At 44.1% G+C, this 23,206-nt stretch overlaps 1 protein-coding gene across 3 annotated transcripts in view; it reads right to left on the reverse strand.

Annotated features, from left to right (window-relative positions):
• Positions 1–23,206, reverse strand: part of FGF13 (fibroblast growth factor 13) — a gene marked incomplete at its 5' end in the record, with an annotated part of 248,089 nt that overhangs the window by 108,851 nt on the left and 116,032 nt on the right. For all 3 annotated transcript variants that reach the window (XM_084269244.1, XM_084269247.1, XM_084269245.1), the window contains one exon: positions 8,923–9,090. In XM_084269244.1, the coding sequence (XP_084125370.1) occupies positions 8,923–9,090 (168 nt within the window). The remainder of the gene's footprint in view (positions 1–8,922; positions 9,091–23,206) is intronic.

A 23,206-nucleotide genomic window follows, 5' to 3' on the forward strand; every position in this document is an offset into this window, starting at 1 on the left:
CTGCTGCAAAAATTCTTCAGCTTTCTTCTGAAGGCATCCATAGCTCTGACAGAGCAGCATCCAGAACATGGAGAAGCACGGGAGAAAAGCAAGAGCCAAGGGAGCCCATGGAGACTGAGTTTGGAGTAAGCCTGTGCTCCTTCTCCAGATAATGCTAGAGGCACGGAGCCTGCTAGACCTTCTGAAGAACCCTGACTTCTGCTGTGGCTCCACTTCCAGGCACACAGTTGTGTCTGCTGCTGAAAGCCCAGGCTGCTGATGGAATGAAGAGCAAAAACCAAGGCCTGAGCTAACCCTGGATGTGGAAACCATAGGCAATGCTGCAAAATAATGCTGTGAGTTACCCCAGCTAATTGTCTCTGAGATTGTTCATGCCACGGCACAGTACTGCACAGATGTGGGACGGTAGCTAGGGGATCACTGCAGCACGCTCTGCTGCACCACGTAGACATGCCTAAATGCTTTTATAAGGGATTGCCTTGGGAAAGGAAACAACTTGCCAGCAATAGCTCAGAAGTTTAACTACTCCTTGTTTCTGCAGCTGTCCTAGCCTAGAACAGCATGAAAAATTTGGTGTGCTCTTAACCCAAAGGCCAATATTGAAATACTACAGACGTTACTTCTGATAAAGGGTTGTGCAATAATTATGATGGACCATGTAGATGAAGAAGGTACAAAGAAGAACCTTCATTATTAATAAAGAACTACATCATCTTATTTGAAATGAGGACAGATTGAAGAGTGAAGTCTGATGCGTTCTCAGGAGAGTGATGGAACAAAAAAGTAGCAAGGCAAAGGCCTTCCTCCATACAAGAAGCACTCTTTGAAGCTCTCAGGGAGTCCTTTAAAGATGAGATGAGGAAAAAAAACCGTCAGTGTGACTCATTTGGTCTAAATGTCCTACTTCAGATATGCTAAGCACTAGATACTGTCTCCAGAATGAATATGTATTCTGAGATGAGCGCAAAATAGCAAAATGCATAGAGAAAAGATTTGCCTTGAAGAGTATACAGGTAAGGTAAAAGATGAGAGTTCTGTTTAGGTTGTCATGACAGGTTCAGTGGTGAGGTCAGCTCCAGTTTGAGAATTAAATCCTATTTTCTCAAAATAAAAAGCCTTAAAACTGCCCCTACCACCACTACGTAAACTTCCCCAATGCTACAGATTGCAAATTTGGCTACAAATTACACAATTACAGCTGCACCTTTGAATTATTCTACCTGGAAAACACAGATCAACAAACCACTTAATTTCTAATTTCTTACCTATGGCCAGGTGAGATGGCAGATAAAAATACCATGTGAAGTCTTAAGAGCCTCTTCTGCTGTATCTATTACCTATGGACTTGGGCCCACCAACTTGATGACTCCATGAGGACAGTCACACAGCAAGGCAGGTCTGCACACACTGGAAAATCAGCACTAACAAGAAGGCAGAAACCTAACCTTTTGAGTTGAACGAAACATCTGCCTTACACAGGTCAGGAAACATCCAGGCACTAAAGAAAGTGTCTAGCAGAAAAAAAGAACACAGTCCAAAAGGGATTCAATAAGAGATGTACACACAAAGGTATTTTACAACGGCAGGTTTGATCAAAGGACATGGGCTGCAGGAACTATGACTTAACTATCAGCTCCTCTGAAGAGTGCTGGGTAAGAACTGACTGCAGGGTGAGCATCGGTCCATCAGTACCACACACCAGCTGAATTCCCCCTCTGGAAGCTGCTGGCCTGGCCAGCAGCCTGCAAAGAGCAGTGACACTGTTTAGTTTGGAATCCTTTTATCAGAAAGGGGGTGCCTGGGTTACATTCCTCTATTCCTTACATTTTATCTTAACTTCCTCCAGCTACGTAATTCTAAGGATTTAAGTCAGACAAACAGACTAAGGTGTGCACACCATGTCCTGGACTGAGGGGTGTCTACATACATGAGGAGAAGGATATTCCAGCTGCAATCCTTATTATTTCAGGTCATGTTCAGCTGCCAGCAAGAGCCACAGACCTTTGAAAAAGTCTGTTTATCAAGCAGGCAGGAATAACCTGGCAGGTGTATTAGTTAAAAGGAATTAGCAAAGCAAATCAATAGGATGCAGGACTCAGGGCTGTGGGTAACACACCAATCTCTCCAAGTCTCTCAGGAGCTAAGTAAAGCCCTGAGGAAATGTCTCACACTGTCTCCTGGAAGGTGGCAGGTACATGTGAGTTCAGGAACCAGAGAGATTTGCAAGCCATTCAGGATGCTGCATTCAGTGACTGTTCTTCAGAATCCCAGATGCCTTCCTCGATACACACTTTGCAGTCACTGTAATACCTACTGACAGAGGTGTTTTATCAACAGTTAGATGCCTCCTGCTCAGGGGAGTAAAACACCACCTTTTTCTTTACATCACATCCAGCCACCTTAAAAAGGGGATGGTTTTTATAAGGCAGGACGCAGCTGGATGTGTAAACACCCAGCACAGAGCCAAGTGCTTGGAGAAAAGTAAATAAAGTGCAGGAAATGAAAGGATAACAGTTTAGGGTGAAGCTGAAATAGAAACTTAATAGCCTGTCACAGCTCATGCGTTACCTGCAATGCTGGCTGCTCCTGTCCTCCTGGTCTCTGTCCCTCACCATGTCACCCCACCCTTCCTGCCACCGCCAGCACCGGGCTCACCTAGTGCTGAGCTGCTCTGTAAATCCCGTGCAAAGGCTGTGACTGGTGGTGAGGCTGCTGCAGAGCCACTGCTGAAGATAAAGCTGAAAAACTCAGATTTTAAGTTGAAATATATGGAAAAACATTGAGTTCCCAGCTCTGCTAAATTTCTGCATGGCTAGATACATCACAGCCCAGAATCTTCCAAAGGTAACAGTAAGTACCTAGCACTCAGTTTAGTCAATGCTATTGTTACTAATGCTGAGGAGATACCCAAATAGTTTTGAAAACCCAGCTCTTTATAACACAGAACCCTAAACTTCCCTAATGCACAGCAGCACTGTGAGAACAAGGACATTCAAACACAAGTGGCTGTGGCAATGAGGATCATATGAACTCCTAAGGGAGTAAGAAAAGGAGGCACCAAGTGAAACTCTACGAGGAGATCTGATCTCATTTGCAGACAAGTAAATATTAAGTAAATCTTGGATTTTGGTGGAATTACTCTGGATTTGCACTGTCTGATCCTGAACCCGAGCCAGGCCCAGCCTGTGTTCAGGTAAGCTCATTAAATACATTCCAACCCCTTTGACTCTGCTGGGAACACTCACATGTTTAAAGTTAATCGTGTGCTTAAAGGCTTTGGAGGATCAGGGCAGGAGGGCTCAGCCACTTACAGGACTGAGCTATTCTGCTGTATGTACTAAGCATCTGAAGAAAATAGGAGTGCAGTTGGCCCCACTGCCTCCCCGTGCCCTGAAATAGAAGGTTATCACTTAATCACTCAAGCCAAAGTCAGTTTCTCTTTAGGGGAAAAAAGCTATTATAACAGTGGCAAGCTTCAGACCTTTGGGCTTTTGTGGTCTATGTCACTCCCTTTAGATCATCCTTCACTACAGATAGGGTCCCAAAGCTGCAGCAACTCCATGTCTATCCATACAGATAGGATGTAAAGCTTGTTTTCATTTAGCATTGGAAAAGTCTCAGGCATTGCTAATTTCTGACTCTTGTTAGCATCAAGACTCAGGAGTGAGGCAACGTTAAAACAGTGTTCCCCACAGGAGGAATTGAGAGGTCCAGCAAAAACAGAATTGGGAACAGTTTGTCTGAGGGAAAGGGTGATGATGAAGGCACTGAGGGCTGCAGGGCCCAACATCAGGCAATAGCAAACTGCCTGCCCTCTGTTATTCCTCCCTGGGATGAACTGGGCTGGCAAGAGCCTTGGCAAATGAGGTAACAAGTCTTCACTTCTCACCTCCACTGAAAATAGAAGACATGATGAAAAACATGATGGAAGATTACAAAATGTGATTAATCTAGTACCAAGAGACCATAACCCCGATAAAGTTTATGAGCAGGATCGTCTAACTTAGTAGGAGCCCCTATCCCATGAACCAATGAGATTCTTTTAGGCAGCTGTTGGTGCAGATTAAACTTGAGGCTGGATGCACCCACACCGCAGATGCTAAACCTCCTCACTGGTGCCTCACAACCAAGTGTGTCAGGTCACCTCAGGCATAACCAGCACAGGCACATGTACCTGTTTCATATGGCTCATCCCTATTATTCTCTACTGGAATACAAAGTCTTTTTAAGTTCTGAACAATATATAAAGTTTAATAACTTCTTAGTTCTCTATGATTTCAAATACATGTTCTCCTCCCCTTTCTTCTTTCTTCTTCTCCTCTAAGATGCAGAAACGTACATGTATTAACATAATTAAACGAGGGAGCAGGGCTAATAGAACTGATTTGATTTAGAAGAAAAGTGTATAATTAGAGTGCCAAGTAACAGTACTATCAGTGGTGACGCGACGCTCGGAGCGCCAAAGGGACATTCAGTGTGACAACAAAGAGGCTCTGAAGTTCTGCTGGTGACAGAACCATGTGTGCACATGGAGTAGGCAGAAGAGCCAGCCTCCCACATAGTGTGCTGAAATGTCCTACCTTTTCCTCGCCCCCGGGACCGGCTCTGCCAGTCACCCCATTGCTAGGGATGAAGATAACAAGCCATCGTCAAGGGCAACCGCGGAGCTGCTTGTTTCACATTAGCGTCCTTAACATTTTCTATCTAATCAGATTTCCTGTTGGTTGAGGAAAGCTGCCTTTCCTCATTACCAGCTGCTATCCCAGATTTCCCTCTCCCCATCCCCAATACTTGCTTTTCTTTTTTTTTGCCATGCTTGTCTGCTTTTCTCTGTGAAAAGGTTATGTATGCCTGGAGGGAGACTAAATGTTACCCAAAAAAACCAAAAAAAAAGGGCAAAAAACCCCCACATGAAAACAGAACTGTGGGCAAGAGGCCAAGGCTCTTGATTATGTGACTGTGACTAACCAATGGATGTTTTTAAAAAACAGTTCTCTCATTATACTCCCTCCTCTGGATGTAATAATACAACTCAAATTAGTTTTCCAGGAGCATACTTCTTTTTATGTAACCATGTTTTATACAGATAGCAGCAGCTTATGTTTAAACTATTTAAGAGAACAAATAGCTGCAAAATGTACTTCAGATGGCCCTTCTCCTGCTAGCAGCATATTCCTGGCTTGAGGGAAGCTACAAAAACACCCTGTATTTTGCTGCTGCTTGGATGTAATTGTAAACAATGCCCAATGCCCACAGGACCTAGCATCCAGGTAAGGATGTCAAGTCTGCTTGTTTTACTGCGTTTGAGAGATCCACAGTATTGTAAACTGCAGAATGACTTTGACAAAGCAAAGCTGGACTGACACGGAATAAAGCAGCAGTTCACCTTTTAACTTAGCCCAAAGTTCCCCGTAGTGCTAGGAAGCACAGTGTCCTATCTAAACCTGAGTTCCAGACTGACAGACATCATCCTGCTGGCACTGGAACCCAGTGGAAATTTCCACACTTGGGAAGGAGAATATTGTTATGTTTTCCTACTGTTTTCCTTCCTTCCACATCTACCACTTAAAAAAAAGACTGTACTTGCTAGAGTTACTAGAGCAAGGACCTTCCACACGTCCTCCAGATAAATATCAAAGGTACTGGCCCTGGACTTAATGTCCTAAGGTGTATTCGAGGCATATGGGTGCTGTGAAAGATGAGGACATGGCAAGAAGGCAGGTAGGGTGTCAGGTAAAGAACAAGAAGCCAAGACAGGTTAGTTTAGGAAACATGGATCTAATTTTCTTAGTCCTTCTCTTGCTTTTAGGAATGGGCCTGAGATAGGAGGAACGTTGAGAAATGATGGTTCAGATACCAGAGGGAGGTGGTATTTAAGTCTTTCAGCAAATAGCAGGATACTGCCCAAATATCCCTACAAAAAGCCAGGAAAATATTCCTCCTGGTATCATCATACACGCCTAGAGACTTCAAATCCCAAAGCATCAAATGAGATACCCCAGGCATTAACCCTGTATGAAAGTGGTTGAAAGTGCAGGGAAGAAATCCATCTTTTAAACAAAATATTTAGACAAAGAGCTGCAAAGTTAGAAACATGCAGAATTTCCTAGGTGTTCCCATGTAATTACTCAGCAGATAAAAAAGCATGGCTTTATACTCTCTGCAGTTTTCCAACAATTTACTCTGAGAGCTTTCCCAACACCTTATTGGTTGCTGTACTTTCCAATACCTTCAAAAATGTGTAAATTATGCTGCAGTAACAGGTTTAAACATTCATTGTCATCCACCCTCACAGGCAATTGGGCTGTTAACTGCTGGGCTCACACCGGTCAGCATCCAGATGGGGCTGGAATCTCTCCAGAGGAGACTCCACACCCCCTGGGCAGCCTGTCCCAGGGCTCTCTCACCTTCACCGGGAAGAAGTTCTTCCCCAGATTGGTGCAGAACTTCCTCTGCTCCAACTTGAGGCCATTGCCCCTTGTCCTGTCCCCACAGACCACTGAGAAGATGCTGGCCATTTCCCCCTGTCTCCCACACTTCAGCCAAGCTTCATGCCAACAAACCACAGCAGATGACACACACCAGTCATTCCAGGGGCCTAACGCCATCGCCAGGCAACACACAGATTTGAAGGAGAAGAACAATGCAGCCTGGGCAATTTAAACTTCAGCAAGAGGCTAAAAGGAATCCTGCACATCTATTGTCCCTCTTGCACTGGAGGCAGCGCATTGCACAGAAACACATCTAGAAATCACACAGCAATTGATATTCCCATCAGCTCAGGTGGTTGTGGGATAAGTCAACATGGCCACAGTGTCTTGTGCCCAGCCTACTAATGCAAAGTTCCTGGAGGAGAGGAGGAAGGATAAAAAGGGGAAGAGACATTCATCCCAGTACACTGGAGAAGATGATGAAAAGCTTCCCTTGTAGAACTGAGCATTTTCAGTAAGAATGATTAACAGTACCGTATGTCGCGGAGGAAGGAGTAACACAGCTCTTGTTGAAGACTTATGGAGACTCTAAGAAGAGCAGCTGTTGGCTTCCATGTGACAACGTGGCAGAACTGGTGCTCCCCAAGTCTTCACTTAGAGCCTGCACCTTGCAAGCGTCTCCCAGCAGATCCTGAATTCCTCAAATTGAACCAAACCGTGCTCCCAGGAGACTCACACTCTGGAGACAAAAGGCCCAGCAGAACTTCACTTCCCTTGTTCCTCTTCCACATTACATGCCATCAGGATGTAAACTGCAGATTTATTCACTGAAAATGATCAGACCTAGCTGAGAGCTAGTCCCCAGCAGGAATCCAGGTCCCTGTAAAAGTTCCCCTGAAACACCCATCAGCTTCTGCTGCACTTCCACATGAGCACAAAGAAAAAGTGAAATACAGAGTATGAGCTGAGTCAATGATGCCAAGTTTAGGACCTTTCTCTTTATGGCTCACATGGAACCTTTCATTTCACCAAAAAACACTTGCCAAGGATGCTGAGCACCTCTAGTAGCTCAGCTCTCACCATATGAATAGAAGAGCTTCATGTGAACAGTTCTGGGCTCATAATTTACTCAGCACAAACCCCGACCGATGATATAAAGTTTACTGCATTTGCTAATCCAGAAGAGAGCTATGAGATTCACCTTCCCTTTATGTTTGCTGAGGTCAGAATTATGAAAACAAAACTACTATCAAGTCAGCCCCAGAACCGAGAACTGGGGTTTGTGTTTTCAAAGCCCAGTTTTAATACAGTTACATCATCACTGGAAAAAACCACCGCCTCTCTCTGCACCTTGTGCTGGTGTTTGTGTCAGACTTAATATTTCCAGCGAGATGAGAAGGAAATGCTATTTTACTAAAATGCTTCTTACATAGAAGACACAGATCTCCCAGCAGTGGTGCAAAGAACATGCACGCAAAATTTGGGGTACGTACCAGAAGAAAGCGATTGACCGAAATATTTTGGGCTAATAGTGACAGCTCAGCAACCCATACCCACCACTACAGAGAGAATAATACAAATGGTTTGTGTGAAAGGGCTCCAACCTGCTCCCTTTGCAGACTCGACTGTGGTGGAATCCAGTCCTGAATATTTCATCTTAAAATACATCTACCAGCAACAGCATTATTTGTCTTGGCAGATACTGTAGCTTAGGCACAAAGGAGAAGGTCTTACCATGTGGAATACGAGGCAGTAATGCAAAACACATTGAACATTAAGAGAAAATATTAAAAACTATAATTTAAAATAGCTTCATCTCGTGTGCACCAGACAAACAAGTTAAAGATAGAGATACCTCATTAGTCATTTCATATTAGTAAACACAGCATTGGAAGAGACCATACCTTTGCTTTCTCTGAAAAGGAAAACATTCTACTTATTTATTTTTACTTTTCTGCTCTGCATGCAGTTCATTTCCCAAAATGCAACCAGGCGTGCATTACAGACAAACTCCATCCTGCTTCGCTCAAGTACAGCTGCCAGGAGCATTCTCTAGCACTATGCAGAAGCCTTATGGAGTGAAAGGTGTCAGGGACAAGCTGAATCTGAGTCTAAGTGCCATATTTTCAGCAGAGTGCAGCTTCGGAAATGTTACTGGAAAGGACCAACTAGGAATTGATGCCGTTTTAAGTAGCAAGCAACTTTTGGCAGCCAAATAAAGGGCAGTGTGTAATGATGAGAGCTGAAACAAACAAACTTTATTTAAGGAAAAGCAGCTTTCTTGTTGTACATGGCTCATACTACAGTGTCCCGTGATAGCTGGATCAGACACTAACAGGCAAGCAAAGGGGGGACATGGAGTGCATCACGCTGCCCGCATCAGTTGCTCTACACTGACACAGGCTGGAAAACACACAGCACGCTCTGGGGACATACACGGAGAAAAGAAATGATAGAAACAAACAGAACATGGATCCATAGTGCCACAAACCTTCCGGCTCTGTGTTCTCTTTGAGGTGCACTTGCTTCAGTGGGCAGCAGAAGATTTCGTGACACTTAGCACGAAAAGGGGACTCTTTTTTCTTTAATTCCGCAGATTGGATGGAATCTTGCCGTAACATAATGTACTCCTGTGTGCCAGGGGGAGCGTCATCCATAACTGTGGTCACCACATAACAAAATGAACTCAAGTTAGAGTTTGAGGAAAGCAATCTAGAGAATTAAATCAACTACATCAAGTCAGGGAGAGGCGGGGTGGGGGAGGAAAGGGGGAAGAAAAGAGGGGAAGAAATGTACATAGGAAGGAAAATGAAATTTAGAGTGTCAAATATCTCAGTCATGGTGGTAGAAGGGTGGGGGAAATATTCACTTTTATAAACAACGCTTCTTACAAACATCAACACTTGTTTCATGCAACTTCATTAAAGAGCACACTGACACCCTGCTCCAAAACCCAACAACCAGGTTCTCCTGCTTTATTCTCCTATAGCACCTACATCTCTTCTGCATGCAGATTAAGCAAAAAAAGCAAACAAAGCATGCTTTTATTGCCCAGCCATAGGCAATCACTACGTTATCAGGGAGCAATCATTCCACATCTGCAAGTAATGCAACATCACTGTCTCTGTTCCCCAAAGCAAAAAGAACATGCCTTTATCAGGGTAGGTAATTATACACAGCTCCTTAGAGCAAGGATGTTAATCCAGTGACATTTGACTTGATCATCATTTTCAGTGGATGGAAGAGTAGATGTACAAAGAGAAAGCACGTTAATCCTTTTGATGGTTTTCTTGTAAAATAGCAAGACATTTTTTAAAGTTGATCTTAGAAATCAATACTGCCATTAATAACATAAATGCTATGCAGTCTGAAATGTTTTCTGAATGGGGTCAGACCATTAAATGGTAAAAAGCTAAAATATATAGCATATGGAAAGCACCAGCTACCTCAAAGCATTACATTACCAGGAAGAATTGAAACACTTTTTCACTATCTAAAATATAAAGTCTTAATAACTGAGATAGTGAGATTTCTCAGCTTTCAGCTTTAAGGCACAGATTATCTCTCGAGAACAAAAAGGAAACCCTTTTTCAAAAGGCAGTCTCTACCCACTACTAGTTGTTTATAGCGTGATGCAGAGATACAAAACCACAGCCAAAACCAAGACAACATTCTGCAACCCTCTGGCAAAAAACCTCACCTAATGATTAAATAAAATTTCCAACAATCCGAAGGTAAAATTCCAGCAATCAGTAAAGAAGCGATTGATGTGCTAGTCTAGAACTACAGATGCACTAGCACTATGTAAGTTTATTTGCTTCTAGAAGCATCAGCTGTTAATTCAAACAATTTAACTGTTTCCTAGTTATCTGCCAATGCCTAATCATTTGAAAAAACAGGCAGATTTAAACATGAATCCCCTCAAACAAATATCCTCCTGCATTTCCATGCGCTTGGTATTTTTCTTTCCTATGAAGAACGGTACTAGCCAGAGTCATATCTAGGTGATAAATGATTCAACTTGATAGCCTTTCTTTTCACAGTGGGCAGTCACCTCCTTTCAAGACCTCATTAATCCGCAGGAGACACTTTGCACCTTGGCTGTTGTTGCTTCATTAGCCTACACCCAGCGACAGTAACACACACTAATACTCCGCATAAAGTGTCATTAGGAGGGATGCATGAGCTAATAGAAAAGCATAAGTGGTTCAAAAAGGAGCAGCAGGTCAATGGAGCACAAGGTCTGGGTTGCTATATAATTGCTCCCTTAACAATACTTGTTTTACTTGCTTGAAAGGTAGATAAGTGTTCGTGAAACACACTGACAGCCTGGAGATGGAAGGGCAACTGCTGGCAGTAATTGATCAGAGCCAACAATCCAAGACAAGCCAAAGACCAACAAGCCCTGATGGGTCATCTCCTCCAAGAAGACCCCAGGCAGAAGCTGCTGTTGCAGGCATCTCTGTAAAGCCACAGTGAGCTGTGCACAGTGCCGCTGACGTCAGTGGTGCGGGAGCCGGACGGCGCATCCCTTTGACATTTACAGGGATAAAGGATAGTGTGTGCTGTGAACCATGAAGAGCCAGCAGAGGAGTGAAATGCACAGCTACCTTCTGCCAGCAAGCTGGCTGACACATAGCAGAGCGTGCCCTGCTGTCAAAAACTCAGCTCAGGGCAAAAGGCATGTTCCCTGGGCTGACCCTCGGAGAGGCACAGCCCTTCCGGAGAAGTCCCATCCAACTCTGGGAGCTTAGAGAATGGAATGACCCACAAAGCTCAGTGCTGGATGGTGCTGGACTGCCACTTGAATGGAAAAAAGCCTGCACAGGAGGAGCAATCCTCTGGGTCTATTTATTCTTCTAGCCCCTGAGCTATGATTTCTCAGCCTGTGTAAGCTCAGAGGGTTCATGCAGCATCCACAAACCAACTCCACCGACTGATCCCATTCATCAAGTGTTTGGTAAATAGTTGCTTGGCATCATCAGGCCCTATCTAGGGTAAGCACAGTACCTAAAGCAGGTAGAGAAGATGTAACTGGTCCTTTACCAGTCATCTACATGCTCATATCATCACCGACACACAGACTTATTTAAATGTGAAGAGACCACAAAGAACCACACTCAATAAGCAAAGAACAAGCGAAAACCAACAAGAGCACATTGGGTCACTAGAACCTGGGCCAGCAGGTGTAAATGAGCCTGGGTTTTGAAGACCATCATAGCACTGAGATCTAGAGCAAGCCCTGGGAACCACAGCTCTAATAAAGCCTTAATGCTAGAATGATGTATGGATAACTTAATTGATGTCAGTGTTTTGAAGGGAACAGCTAAAACCTTTTCTTAACATGATGAATGGCCTCAAGTCAGGCTGAGAATTTATTACAAAACTAGGAACACCCTCTGACCCTATTGCCTCCTTTTCCCTGCTGTGATGACAGCCAGACACCCTCACGGAGCCACTGAAATCACAGTACAGGACCTCAATTATGGGTCCCAAGAAGCAATCCACAGGGAAGTTTCAAAGATGCAGAATCTACTGTAAAAAGCTATAAAAACCTGGTGATGTCCATTTTTGGTGACCAAAAATAATCAGTAGACAAACATGAAAGAATCATTATTAAACAACTGTGAACAAGGGCTTTGGAAAAGGCAGAAATACCACCAGGAATCTGCCATGATTTTGCTAATGGGATAAAACACACACTTAGGAAACAATCACAATATGCCTGAGGAGGGGAGAAGCAGTACATTTTAGGTAATCAACACAAGTCCAAAGGAGTATTTACACACTATGATAACTAGAGCAGAGGACATTGTTTTTACTCAACTGTTCCCTCCATTACACATTCTGCTAATTGCAGGATCTAGGATGTGCTTATACTGCTCTGTGTAATGCAGAGATACACAACTAGCTGTAAATCAGTCAATTTGGGTAGTGATCAAAAACCAACACCAAGTTCAATGAGGGCTGTGGGAGACCCACAAGAAGCCTGGCAGATGCCTGGCTTCACTCCATCATGTAGATTCTGCTCTCATGAGTGGTTAGAAGAAACCTTCACTGAGGCACATCTACATTTCTTTGGCCACCATCCTGAAGGTAGAAGCATAGTCATCCTACCAGCCTCCAGTATTCAGCTATGCCTCCATTATACTTCAGCAGCTGCTCACCCTTAGGGACTCCCCATCCTCATAGGTAAAAACAACTTGTTGGTCTACATTTCCATCTTCACATGAGCAAAAGAGGGACAAGAATCCATGTGTCATGGACATGAATGATTAAGATACTAGTAATGATCTTGTATATTCTCAGCTGTAAAATAACAAAATACTTCATGGCTTTAAAAATAAAACATTAAAATATCCTTTTTCTTCTCCCCAGTCTCTCATCACAAATTGGTGGAGGGACCTAAAAGACACCTGTCTATACATAAGAGGAATTTGTTCAGCAGTTCACATAAAATAGCTGCAGTAACTATTATGTTTCCTACAACAAAACATTCAATTTGCTAAATATCACCCTATAGCATATTCTTTAGCTTTAAAAAAAAGGAATAATTTCAATAATAGAAACTTACTGACAAGAAGCCAGTAAGGAAAACCATTTCCTTCTTCCTACAAGCCTCACAGAGGGAGGAAAGTGATGCTTACAATGACTGCTAGCACCAGGATGCTTTTTGAGATAAATTTAAACATGTTTACTTTATATAAACCCACCAGCTAAACACTCTGCTGCTTTGTGTCTTTCTTTTATGTCCAACTGCATTTCAGTCCCATCTAGAACTGCCAGAAACCATAACATCGACCTGTCCACATGCCTTGGCTCAGGTTCCAACTGAAGGATCCTTGGTGGAATTCAGAGCTTAATAAAGCCGTGAGCTTCCAGCTCCTTGTGGGGGCAAACCTGAAACACCACTCCCAAGTAACCTGCTTCAAGAGAGTGCCTGCAGGACAGGGAACGAGTAAGAAGGGGGCATATTTTTCTGTAATAACATTTTCCCCATTGAAAGCTGCTTATGAAAGGTTCTCAGGTATATGTGCAACAACAGCTCCCTTTGCTTCTTTCCATTACTGCTCTGTCTTCTCCCTAGCTTATTCCAAGCGAGGGTGTCATTTTTGTCAGCCACCTGAACAACAGAATGAACTCACAGCACAAAAGCACATACACACTAACAAGTAAAATAAGATTCTATTCTAGGGTTGTGATACACACAAATCCTTTTAATGGCAGCAGAGCTGACCCATACCATTACCCTATCCAGCTTTGCCAAAATCGCGATGAAGAATTCTTACCAAACCAGCCCTGGCAGTTCTGAGTCACCCACAAACCTCACTTCCAGCTTGCTTTGAACTTTGTTGGCTTTGACTTGAGTTTTTTCCCCAATGAAAACAGGAAATGCATCACTCTTCAATTTTCAGTCACAACAAGCCGCTTCTGGAGCCCCTCCTTTCGCCCCACTCCTTTCTCCCCAGTACACCACCACAACCAGGCATCACGCAAGAAACACACCAGTTCGCTCAAGGTTAAAAAAAACACCCCACAGCATTAAAAACACCTTGTGGAAGATGTAATTTTTACCTTGAGTTTCCTCAGAGGGCATCTCAAAATTAAAACTCCGCTGGAAATGAAAACTCTCCTTACATCTGGAGGCTGCTGCTGGCCGGAGGCCGTGATGGATGACAGCCTGCCAGCGACACGACTCCTTCACTCCTCTGATTGGGAAGCAGCGCCTGTTCTTTTGTTCTCCAACCAACACTATAAATTTCCTCTGTAGCAACTATTTATCTGAGCTTATTTTTGAACTGATATTAAAAGGACAGTTTTATGGTGTGCATGAATAGAGCATAAATTTTGAGATGGGCGATCGCTGTCTCGAAGAGACTAATACAGTCTTGGGGAAGCACGTTCCTATCCAACAGAGAGCTTTTACCACTTGAACTAAGGATTTTTCAAACTGCTGATCTACATTAGATTGCAATTTGTTCCTAGGAGTTGAGGCTTTGAGGATTGACAAAGTATGTGGTCTCCAAGCTATTTTCTATGTCTGGTGGGAGAGGGGGGGTTAAAGTCTTATTTATGGCATAAATGCCACAGGAATACTTAAAATCCACCACTGATGTCCAAGCAATACTCCTTCCAGTAAAACCAACAACTCAGCTCCTGCCATAATTGCCCTGGAAGGCTGAGATTCCCAAACACTTAGGTAAGCAGGAGCAGGCTGGACTTCAGCATGGACCCAGCCCCTGGGAAAGTTCCCATCCCATATCAAACACCAGTTTTGCTTGTGATACTGGTTTTTGTTACCCCAGCTGCAGCCAACCACACTAACTGGAATCTCATCCCAGCAGCTGCAAACTAGTGCAGTCACAGCACAGGCTGCAGCCTAAGCACCCCCAAAGATTCCTGCCAAACACTAATCCTACTTCAGGGGCCTCATTCCTAGATGGAAAAGCAGTGAACAGAAATCCCCTCTGCCAAAGACTGCGGGAGGAGATGGGGTGCCACAGTCCTACTACTAGGACTTGGTCAAGCAAAGGGTAACGTCCAATCTTACTCATCAACTATGATGAGAAAGTAGGAACAAACTCCACATAAATCTGTTTTAGTGCATCCACAGGTGGATTTCTCCTCTCCAAGGAAGAGCTTGTCCTTACTTCAGATGGGTGGTCTGTAGTTATTGCACAGTCCCTTCCTATGCTCAATAAAACCCTTAATAGAGAACCAGGAATTAAGTGAGCCAAAACCTGCTTTAGGCAAAACTTTTCATTCTGAATTAATTCTTAAGGTTTGCACAACCCTGCCTTCACCCCCACGTCTAAGAATTTCACTGATGTCTTTAGACAGTGGTTTTATTTTCTGATTTGAAACTACTTTCCGTTGTAGGAATCTCTTCATTTTGAAAATAAGCAACTAAAGTCCTGCAATGAAAATCAGAAGCCTGTGGCCCTTCTGACCATGTTTCTTACAATATAAGTAGGGGAATTCTGATCTGCTGAAAAGCTCTGAAATACGTTCTCTTTGGGTCAACCTCAGAGAAGAACTTTTTCAGATCTTCCAAAAATATTTGCACAGAACACTCCCCCTTGACCTAAAAGAGTAATTGGATTAACTGTTAGCAGTAATAGGCTGTTATCCTCTGAAAAGACTAGCCAAGATAAGGCTGCGTTTAAATCCTCGTGCAGAATAAAGACAATGACATCCAACATAAAAAAAATGTTGATAAATTCAGCTAAGAGTCCATCTCCTCTTTCTCCTGCAGAAAGGGCACTAACATTTCCACACATCACCTTCTTTCCTAGCTATTCCAGGCACCCATCCACCACAGAACAGGCTTTGATTAACTCTCATCTGGCCAGTATTCAGCACTGCAGCTGCCTGTAACCGAGATCTCACTGTGCCCATGTGCAGGAGCAGGGTTGGGAGAACTGCAGTTCCCCTCTGGATGCTGCCAGGCAGTACTGTCAGCTTCCTGCATCAGAGCTGTGATAAGGAGAAGATCCACAGCCCTGCTCATCAAGGGCTTGGCAGCACCCACAAGGCGCTCTCCATTGTGCATCCCCAGTGCCTTTCCCTTCTCTGTCACCAGCATCTGTGGTTTTGCTACACAAGACGTGTGCCCACTCTTATTTAGCTCCTCAGCTCAGCTCACCACGTTGCTGCTGAATGAATAAATATTGCTTCCCTGCCTACTCTGAGTGGCTTTCTGCTTTTCCCATCTGCTAAAATAAACGCAAGCTGGCTGCTTTCCAAACAGGTGGGTTGCTCCATGCACCACGGCAGACGAGATAGTAATTTACAGTGTACTATTCATTTTCCTGGAGCATATGTACCAGGAGCAACAGGCACAGAGACCAGCAGAGCTGCAAGCACACCAGAGGTTTATCAGGGATGCTTCATGGAGAAGTAGGGACCGGCTCGAGAGAGGATACTGAAATAGCAGGACCTGCTTGTCCAGCTTTAGAAGATAACCCACCAAATTGCAGAGCCACCAAAAGATGTTGCAACTTCAGATCAAGCTCTGGCTGACACCCAACACACCAGCATGAGGTCTGTGGATCAACCATTCCTCTTCCTGATAAGAGGTGCAAGGAAGGGAGCCTTGTGGATGCCAGGAGGAGATGGGAGGCAGCCCTGGATGGAAGCACGAGCTTGCTCACACCCCTCGCTCCCCCCTACCAAACCCAAACCCCAGATTCCAGATCAATGCAGAGAATCTCTTGGAGTCACACATTCCACAACAGTGAGCTTGTTTCCCTCCATTGAGGAACTGTGAGAAAACCCAAGGATCAGCACTGTTTGTAAGAGAATATCATTGCAATGTGGTGAAAATCCAGCAAAGCAGAGGAGGAGGTGGCAAGAGAACTGCTAGAAAGGTCCAGGGATGAGTGGGAAGCTAACAGCTTTTGAGGGAGCGTTGGAGAGCTATAGTTCACTACTTATGAAGTATTAGCATGCTCTTGTGCCACGTAACTTTAATAAGAATTTAATTATTAATCTATCCCTTTTTAGAGCTAGCAGAATAGTTTCAAATGACACGGGAAGTCAAGGCAAGTGAGAATGCCTGTAGCTGTTTCCTTCCTATTTATAGAGCGTTTATTGACAACAGAAGGGCTACAAAAGGAAACGTGAATTTCCCAAGTGATGGGGAGAAAAGAGAAACAAAATTGCAAAGAAAGAACTGAACAGAAATTAGAATCATCCTGGAAGAGCAGGAGGAGGACTAGAAGCCTGCAAAAGGCAACAAAATCATCAAATAAAAGATTGAATCCTTCCTGGCAGCCTGAAAGAAGGACCAGCCATACCTCTTGGGGAACAGGAGATGAGCAGCAGCACAACAGAATGTTTCAGAGACTCTCCACTACTGCAGCTCTGGGGCATCTCTCTTGGCAGAAGAGGACAAGAACAGAAGCACCATTCAGGAAAGGCCAGGTGACGCCTCTCAATTATTTGCCTCATTTACTGTGGATTAACAAAAGGAAGGAGGCAAGAAATGGAGTGTTTTAAAATTCAAACTCATTACAGAAAGAGCTGTCCTGAGAAACGGCCTCGGAGGAAACCTTTCAAAGCAAAGCACAGAAAACTAATCAGCAGGAGCAAAAGAAACCTTTGTGCCACTGAGGGGTGTGTGGCACGTTCCCACCTCCTGGGGACCAGCAGACCCCTGTACGCTGCTCTGGTTTGGCAGCACTGCTCAAAGGGGTGAGTGGCTCTGCCCAGAGCTGTGCACGCAGCTCCTGGGTGAACAACAGATTGCATCACTTCAGAAAAAAAAATTAAATAAAATAAAAATCTAATTTATTCCTCTCCACATTAAGGGTGAAAGTTATTTTCCATAGTTTAAGCTTATACAAACTGGGTCTCTGTAAACACACAAACATTTTCTTTTTAAAACAGTCAAAGGCAACAACATTTTTTCGTATTCTTTTCTTAGACTAAAGCTTTAATTACATTCACCTCCATCCACAGGTGGATGCAACCCCAAAAAGCTTTCCAGCAAGTTATTCACCCTGCAAAACCCTAATCACAATGGAGTCCTTCCTAGGACCAAGAGAAACCTCTGCCTACACTCTAATTTCTATTTACCAGAGCATTGCCTACTGCAGAAGCCACTGCTGGGACAGCTTCCCCAGCCAGCCAGGGGAAAGCTCCAACACCCAGGTTGCCAACACTGAAAAACGTACCCTGAATAATTTGACAATTAGCCAGCCTGGTTTTTTTTTCCCCCCTCCCCAGCTGGCCCATGAAGCCTTCAGCAGTCACTACATCCACTTGAACAGCACATCAGTTGAGAACAATATGTAACAGTAGTCACAAGACTGCCTTCCCCTCCCCACACCTTCCCGAAATAAAAGCACTGAATTTCAGAAGCCTTCACTGGACACAGGTATAGCAGCTGTACTTGAAAATATCCCCCCTCCCTTACATCCACCTAAATCCCTCTGGACATTACCTAAACCCCTGTGCAATCCTGCTATCCCTGCTCTGCAGCACAACCACAATGTGCTTGCTGCACACACACAGAGGGGTTTTGCTTTTCACCATTAGTCAGTTTAATCAGGACCAAGTCAAATTCGCCCAAATTAGTCCAACACCCCCCCACCCCTGTGTCCCACACTTCAGATATTTATAACCATTGATCAGATCCCCTCTCAGTCTTCTTTTCTCAAGGCTGAAGAGCCCCAGCTCACTCAGCCTCTCCTCACAGGGGAGATGCTCCAGGCCCTTAATTACCTGGAAAGGCTTGTGTGGCACGAGTGCACCGGGATGGCTGCACACAACCAGAATTGCTCGTTTCTGAGAGTAAACTCAAATCAGAAGGGAATCTCAATGCTCTGGGTTTGCATATTAGCAAAAAAAGAGTTAAAAACCCCAAGATGTGCTGAATAATTCCAATGAGCGACTGGCCCAGCAGACTGCTGGGCTGCTCTAACAGCCCGGCCAAGGCCAGCGTACCTTGCAGTTGTTCATGACTGAGTGACACGTTGTCACCAAAGGGAAGGGCATAGCAACAAGGTCACAGGGGAAGAAAAATAAGAAATAAATCTTTTACAAACCAGCACACGCACTTCCACACGACTTAGCATGAAACTCAGATGTTGCTACAGATGATCTCTGTGCCCAGGCAGCTGCCGTTCCCCGAGCTTGCACAGCTACCTTTCCACTGCCAGCCACAGGAGATGGCTCTGCAGCAGGATCACCCAGAAATGTGTGCTCATAAACACTATTTGGAATTAACTTTTTTGGAAAGCAAAAGGCAAAGGGATCAAATAAGGCTGTTCTCTTACAGCAGAAATAGCAGCGCAGATTATTGCCTTTGTATATATTGTTTTACACTACATTGCGTGATACGCTCACATTGGTGTTCAGCACTGTAAATGACATAAAAAATAACCCAAGGCAGCAAGCACAGCAGAGTTCTGAGAAAAAAAATCATCACATTTCACGTTCCAGTGCATGAAGCGAATGCTGCAGTCCTCTAGCCTGTAACACCAGATCAAAGTTAGCAAAGACAAATGCCTGCCTTAGAAGAAATATATTGTTTCAATACTGAGCTATGAATTACCTTCCAGTGTTTAGGATGTACTAAGTAGTCTTTATTTTAGTAGAAGGAAAAGCCACTCTCTTCAGAATCAGCGAGGACATTGCATACTACAGATTGGAGTTGAGGATCTGCCTCCAGGGATACCATGACCACTTTTTTGTACTGCTATGAAACCATCCCTATTAGAGACAAGTCCCTATTTTGTGTCATTGCCGGATTTGTGCCTACCAGGTCTTTGCACAGCTCACAAGAAATTAAACCATTTATTCTGGAAGTTGGTTCAAAACCTTTTAAAACATGGAAAGGACTTCTTGTTACTGTAAAAGTCCAGAACGTGGGGATTCACACTGGCTCCAGTTAAACATTAAAAAAAAAAAAGAAAGAATATAATCAAGAAAAGCTTCAGAGCAATTTGCAGCAGCTGAATATTTAGCCCATACAACTGTCAAAACAAGTGCTCGAGTATGTAGGTCCTTTAAACACTCATTACCCAGCACTGTGCTGCGTTGGACAGTTCAATTTTGCAAACCCTGTGCTCAGCAGTATTTGCAGTTTCTAATCACCGGTGGTAGGAGTCTTTCCCCCGCTCCTTGCCCTGGGTGCCACACAAGCACTTCCAGGAGTTTTAATATTGGCCCCCACAGCTCTGCTTGCATCTGAAGCGATCGCTGGAGAACGCCAAGTAAATTTTAATGGGTTCTCACCGAATCCAGAGGTCTCTCTGCAGGTTGAAAACAAATCCACCTTTCCTTTTACTTTTAAATCTACAAACCCGCAACTTCCACATTACCAACGTGCTCTGCTCCTGCACTGAACTCCTAGAGACTCTTTCACAACACTATCAGCATTTCAGTCTGCCTTTAACTGTTCGTTTCACACCAGATACACACTCGACAGAGGCTAATGCCACACACACCACCTTGCCACCACACCAAGGAGAAGGGGATAAAGGCTGAAGATAACAGATGTGCTACTTCCCCCCTGCCCAACCCACCCAAGCCCCTATCTACAACAGATCCTACCTCTCACTGTCTCGGTCTTTTGGGATCAAACCCACGTTCAGCTTTCTCTGGAAGGAAGACGACAGTGACTTTGAACTGTTTCTCCTTGTCCTGAGCTGCCATGCAGATGTGGGACTGAGGCTGTCCGGGGTGCCTGTGGATCTCCAGGCTGCTAAACACAATGATCAGAGATGACTCACTGTCACTCTCACATACATTAAATGGTCTTGTCAATTTTCTGACTTGAATTATTTGCTGTAATCATTGTGTCTCACAGCTGAGGAGCTGACACTGGGGCTGACTCAACCACGGGAGAGCTCCCGCAGCCGTACTCGGTCAGGCTGCTCGTGATGCCGGGGCTCAGACCTTGCCATCACCCATCAGAAGTCATTCTCTCCCACCAGGTAAGACAACGAAGGAGAGCTTCCCTCGGCCATATCTGACAGATCTGCACTGAAGTTTCTCTCCAGGAATGCTTTGCATATCGTGGATTAATAGAGTCTGACTAACAGCTTCACATCATGTCTAGACAAAGTGTCCCGCTGTGGGCAGTTGCCTGGAAGGGCACTTGGAATAGCTATGGGTGAACAAAACAGAAATTGCATGGAGAGCTGACACGTCGTGTGTTCGCTGCATCTCATTTATTTATTCTCAGAAAAGCAAAAACAATGTGAATCTGGCTGAAGTTTTAGGCAGAACGAAGCCAAAGCCCCAATATTCTTGCCTTTTGGTAGATGTCCATCATCTAGAAAACAAACAAACAGCCAGAAGACAAGAAGTGGAGTATTTAAAAGTTCCACAGAGACTTTTTGAGGATAAAAATGTAAACAGGCATGAACTGAATAAACAAAGTGTTTAACCAAGTGCTCTTCAGTGCTGAATTGCTCTCCCGAGCCCAGGTGTCCTCAGCAGTGTCCAGCCACACGCTGGCCATGCTCTGACAGTACAACTTTTCCCCAAGCATCACCTAAAACTCCTTAGCACCACATCCTCCATCCAGGGAAGGGACTAGTCAACACACAGCATCAAAGCACCGCAACTGCAAAGTCACACTAAACCGATGCTGGAAACCAAGAGCGGATGGTAAAGTATTTATAGCCCACCAGAGAGTCTCTACCACTCCTCAGCAACCAGAGGAGTTTGCTTGCCCTTGCCACATTTCTTGTTAGGTGAACACTGCATCTAGATATAGAAAATCGCATCACTGCTTTCCTTCATTTAAATGATCTATTTAAATTGAATGCATTTAACTCCCTTCCAGCGCCTTTTATTATCCTCTAACATGCTGTGGCACGATTACAGCTTTAAATATTTACTTGACATTATCTTACATCTGGCAAATGTATTCTGATACTCCCAAGTAAGTCCCATGCAGGATTAAGTTGTCCACTGGTCTTTGCACAGTTGTGATGGATCCCATTTATTTCACTGCTGCAATTCTCTCTGAATAAGGCCCACAAAGGCTAAGGAGTTTTCAAATGATTATGTTATGAGGGATGAGATTTGCAGAAACCAGACTAATTTCTAAATTTCTATAGAAGTTAAGTCTTTTTTTCCTCCATTAGGATTTCTCAGTTTCTAGGCTATTCAAACCCATATAAAGCCTGGCTATTATTCCGTTAGTGCTGTCAATTTATCCATCTTCTCACAGTGTGTCCTCTTTCTTATTGTTAATTAACTATTTCGTATTGCAAATTCTCATTTTTAAGATAAGGTGCTGTTGTCACAATAGCCCTGTAAGTGAATCATTATAGCTATAATACATTCATAAATAACACATTACAAGACTTTAAAATAAACACTTTTTATAGCTGTTGCAACCCAGTTGGCCTACATGTAATAGAAATTGTGCACCCATGAAATTAAACTGAATAAAAAAAAAATAAATTCATTTTCCAAGGCTCAGTTCTCTGAAAAAGTTATTGCATCTAAGTCTTTCTGGCCAACGTTATTTTCTTTTTGATCCTAAAATAGAAATTGGAATACCAAAATAAATAACACTGACAGCCTCTGGGTAGAGAACTGGAGTAATGAACAGCAAGTGAATTCCACCGAAGGCCAGATAATCACAGCGGTGGGAAGGAGAGAGTAAGGGGAAGGAGGGAGGAGAAAAGCAAACACACAGATAAGCTGCTAATGAACCTGCAGCAGCAGAACGTTCTCAGCCAAGTCTTCCGTAAAACCTTTTGGAGTCAACTTCTCTATGGATTTCTTCATGGAGGTTCACAGCCCATTTCCTAGAGACCTAGTTAGAGTTTCAGTGAGTCAAGAAGTTGTCCATAAGCCTGCCATGAGCTCTAGGAGATTGGGACCTCCCCAAGTCCTAGAGTCCACGCCAGCTCTGCATCCTCTGCACTGGCCCTGCAAACTCAGCGTGAGCAGAGCCCGTGCCCAGGAAGAAGTAACACAGCCCTTGACTGTATCTTCTCCCCAGAAGCAAGGACAGGTAGGAAGAAAGAGACCATTAAAAAGGTTTTCTCCCTCTTCTGCACAGTGCAAGGGCAGAAAGGTCTGCATGGACCTGTGACCATAATCTCATGAGTTGGGAGAGGCAGTGACAGGCTGGTAGGAAGCGACACACATTATCCTCACTGCTGGCAGCAACACACCCACACTGGCAGCCAGCAACCTAAAGGGCCTCAAAAGCAGTGGCACACATCTTCAGGATGAGAATCAAAAAGCAGGGTCCTGACCATCAACGATTTCCACGCGTTTTTAGAACAGGGAGGGCAAGA

This window comes from Gallinula chloropus, assembly GCF_964237585.1.
Source record: "Gallinula chloropus genome assembly, chromosome: 11".
Taxonomy (NCBI): domain Eukaryota; kingdom Metazoa; phylum Chordata; class Aves; order Gruiformes; family Rallidae; genus Gallinula; species Gallinula chloropus.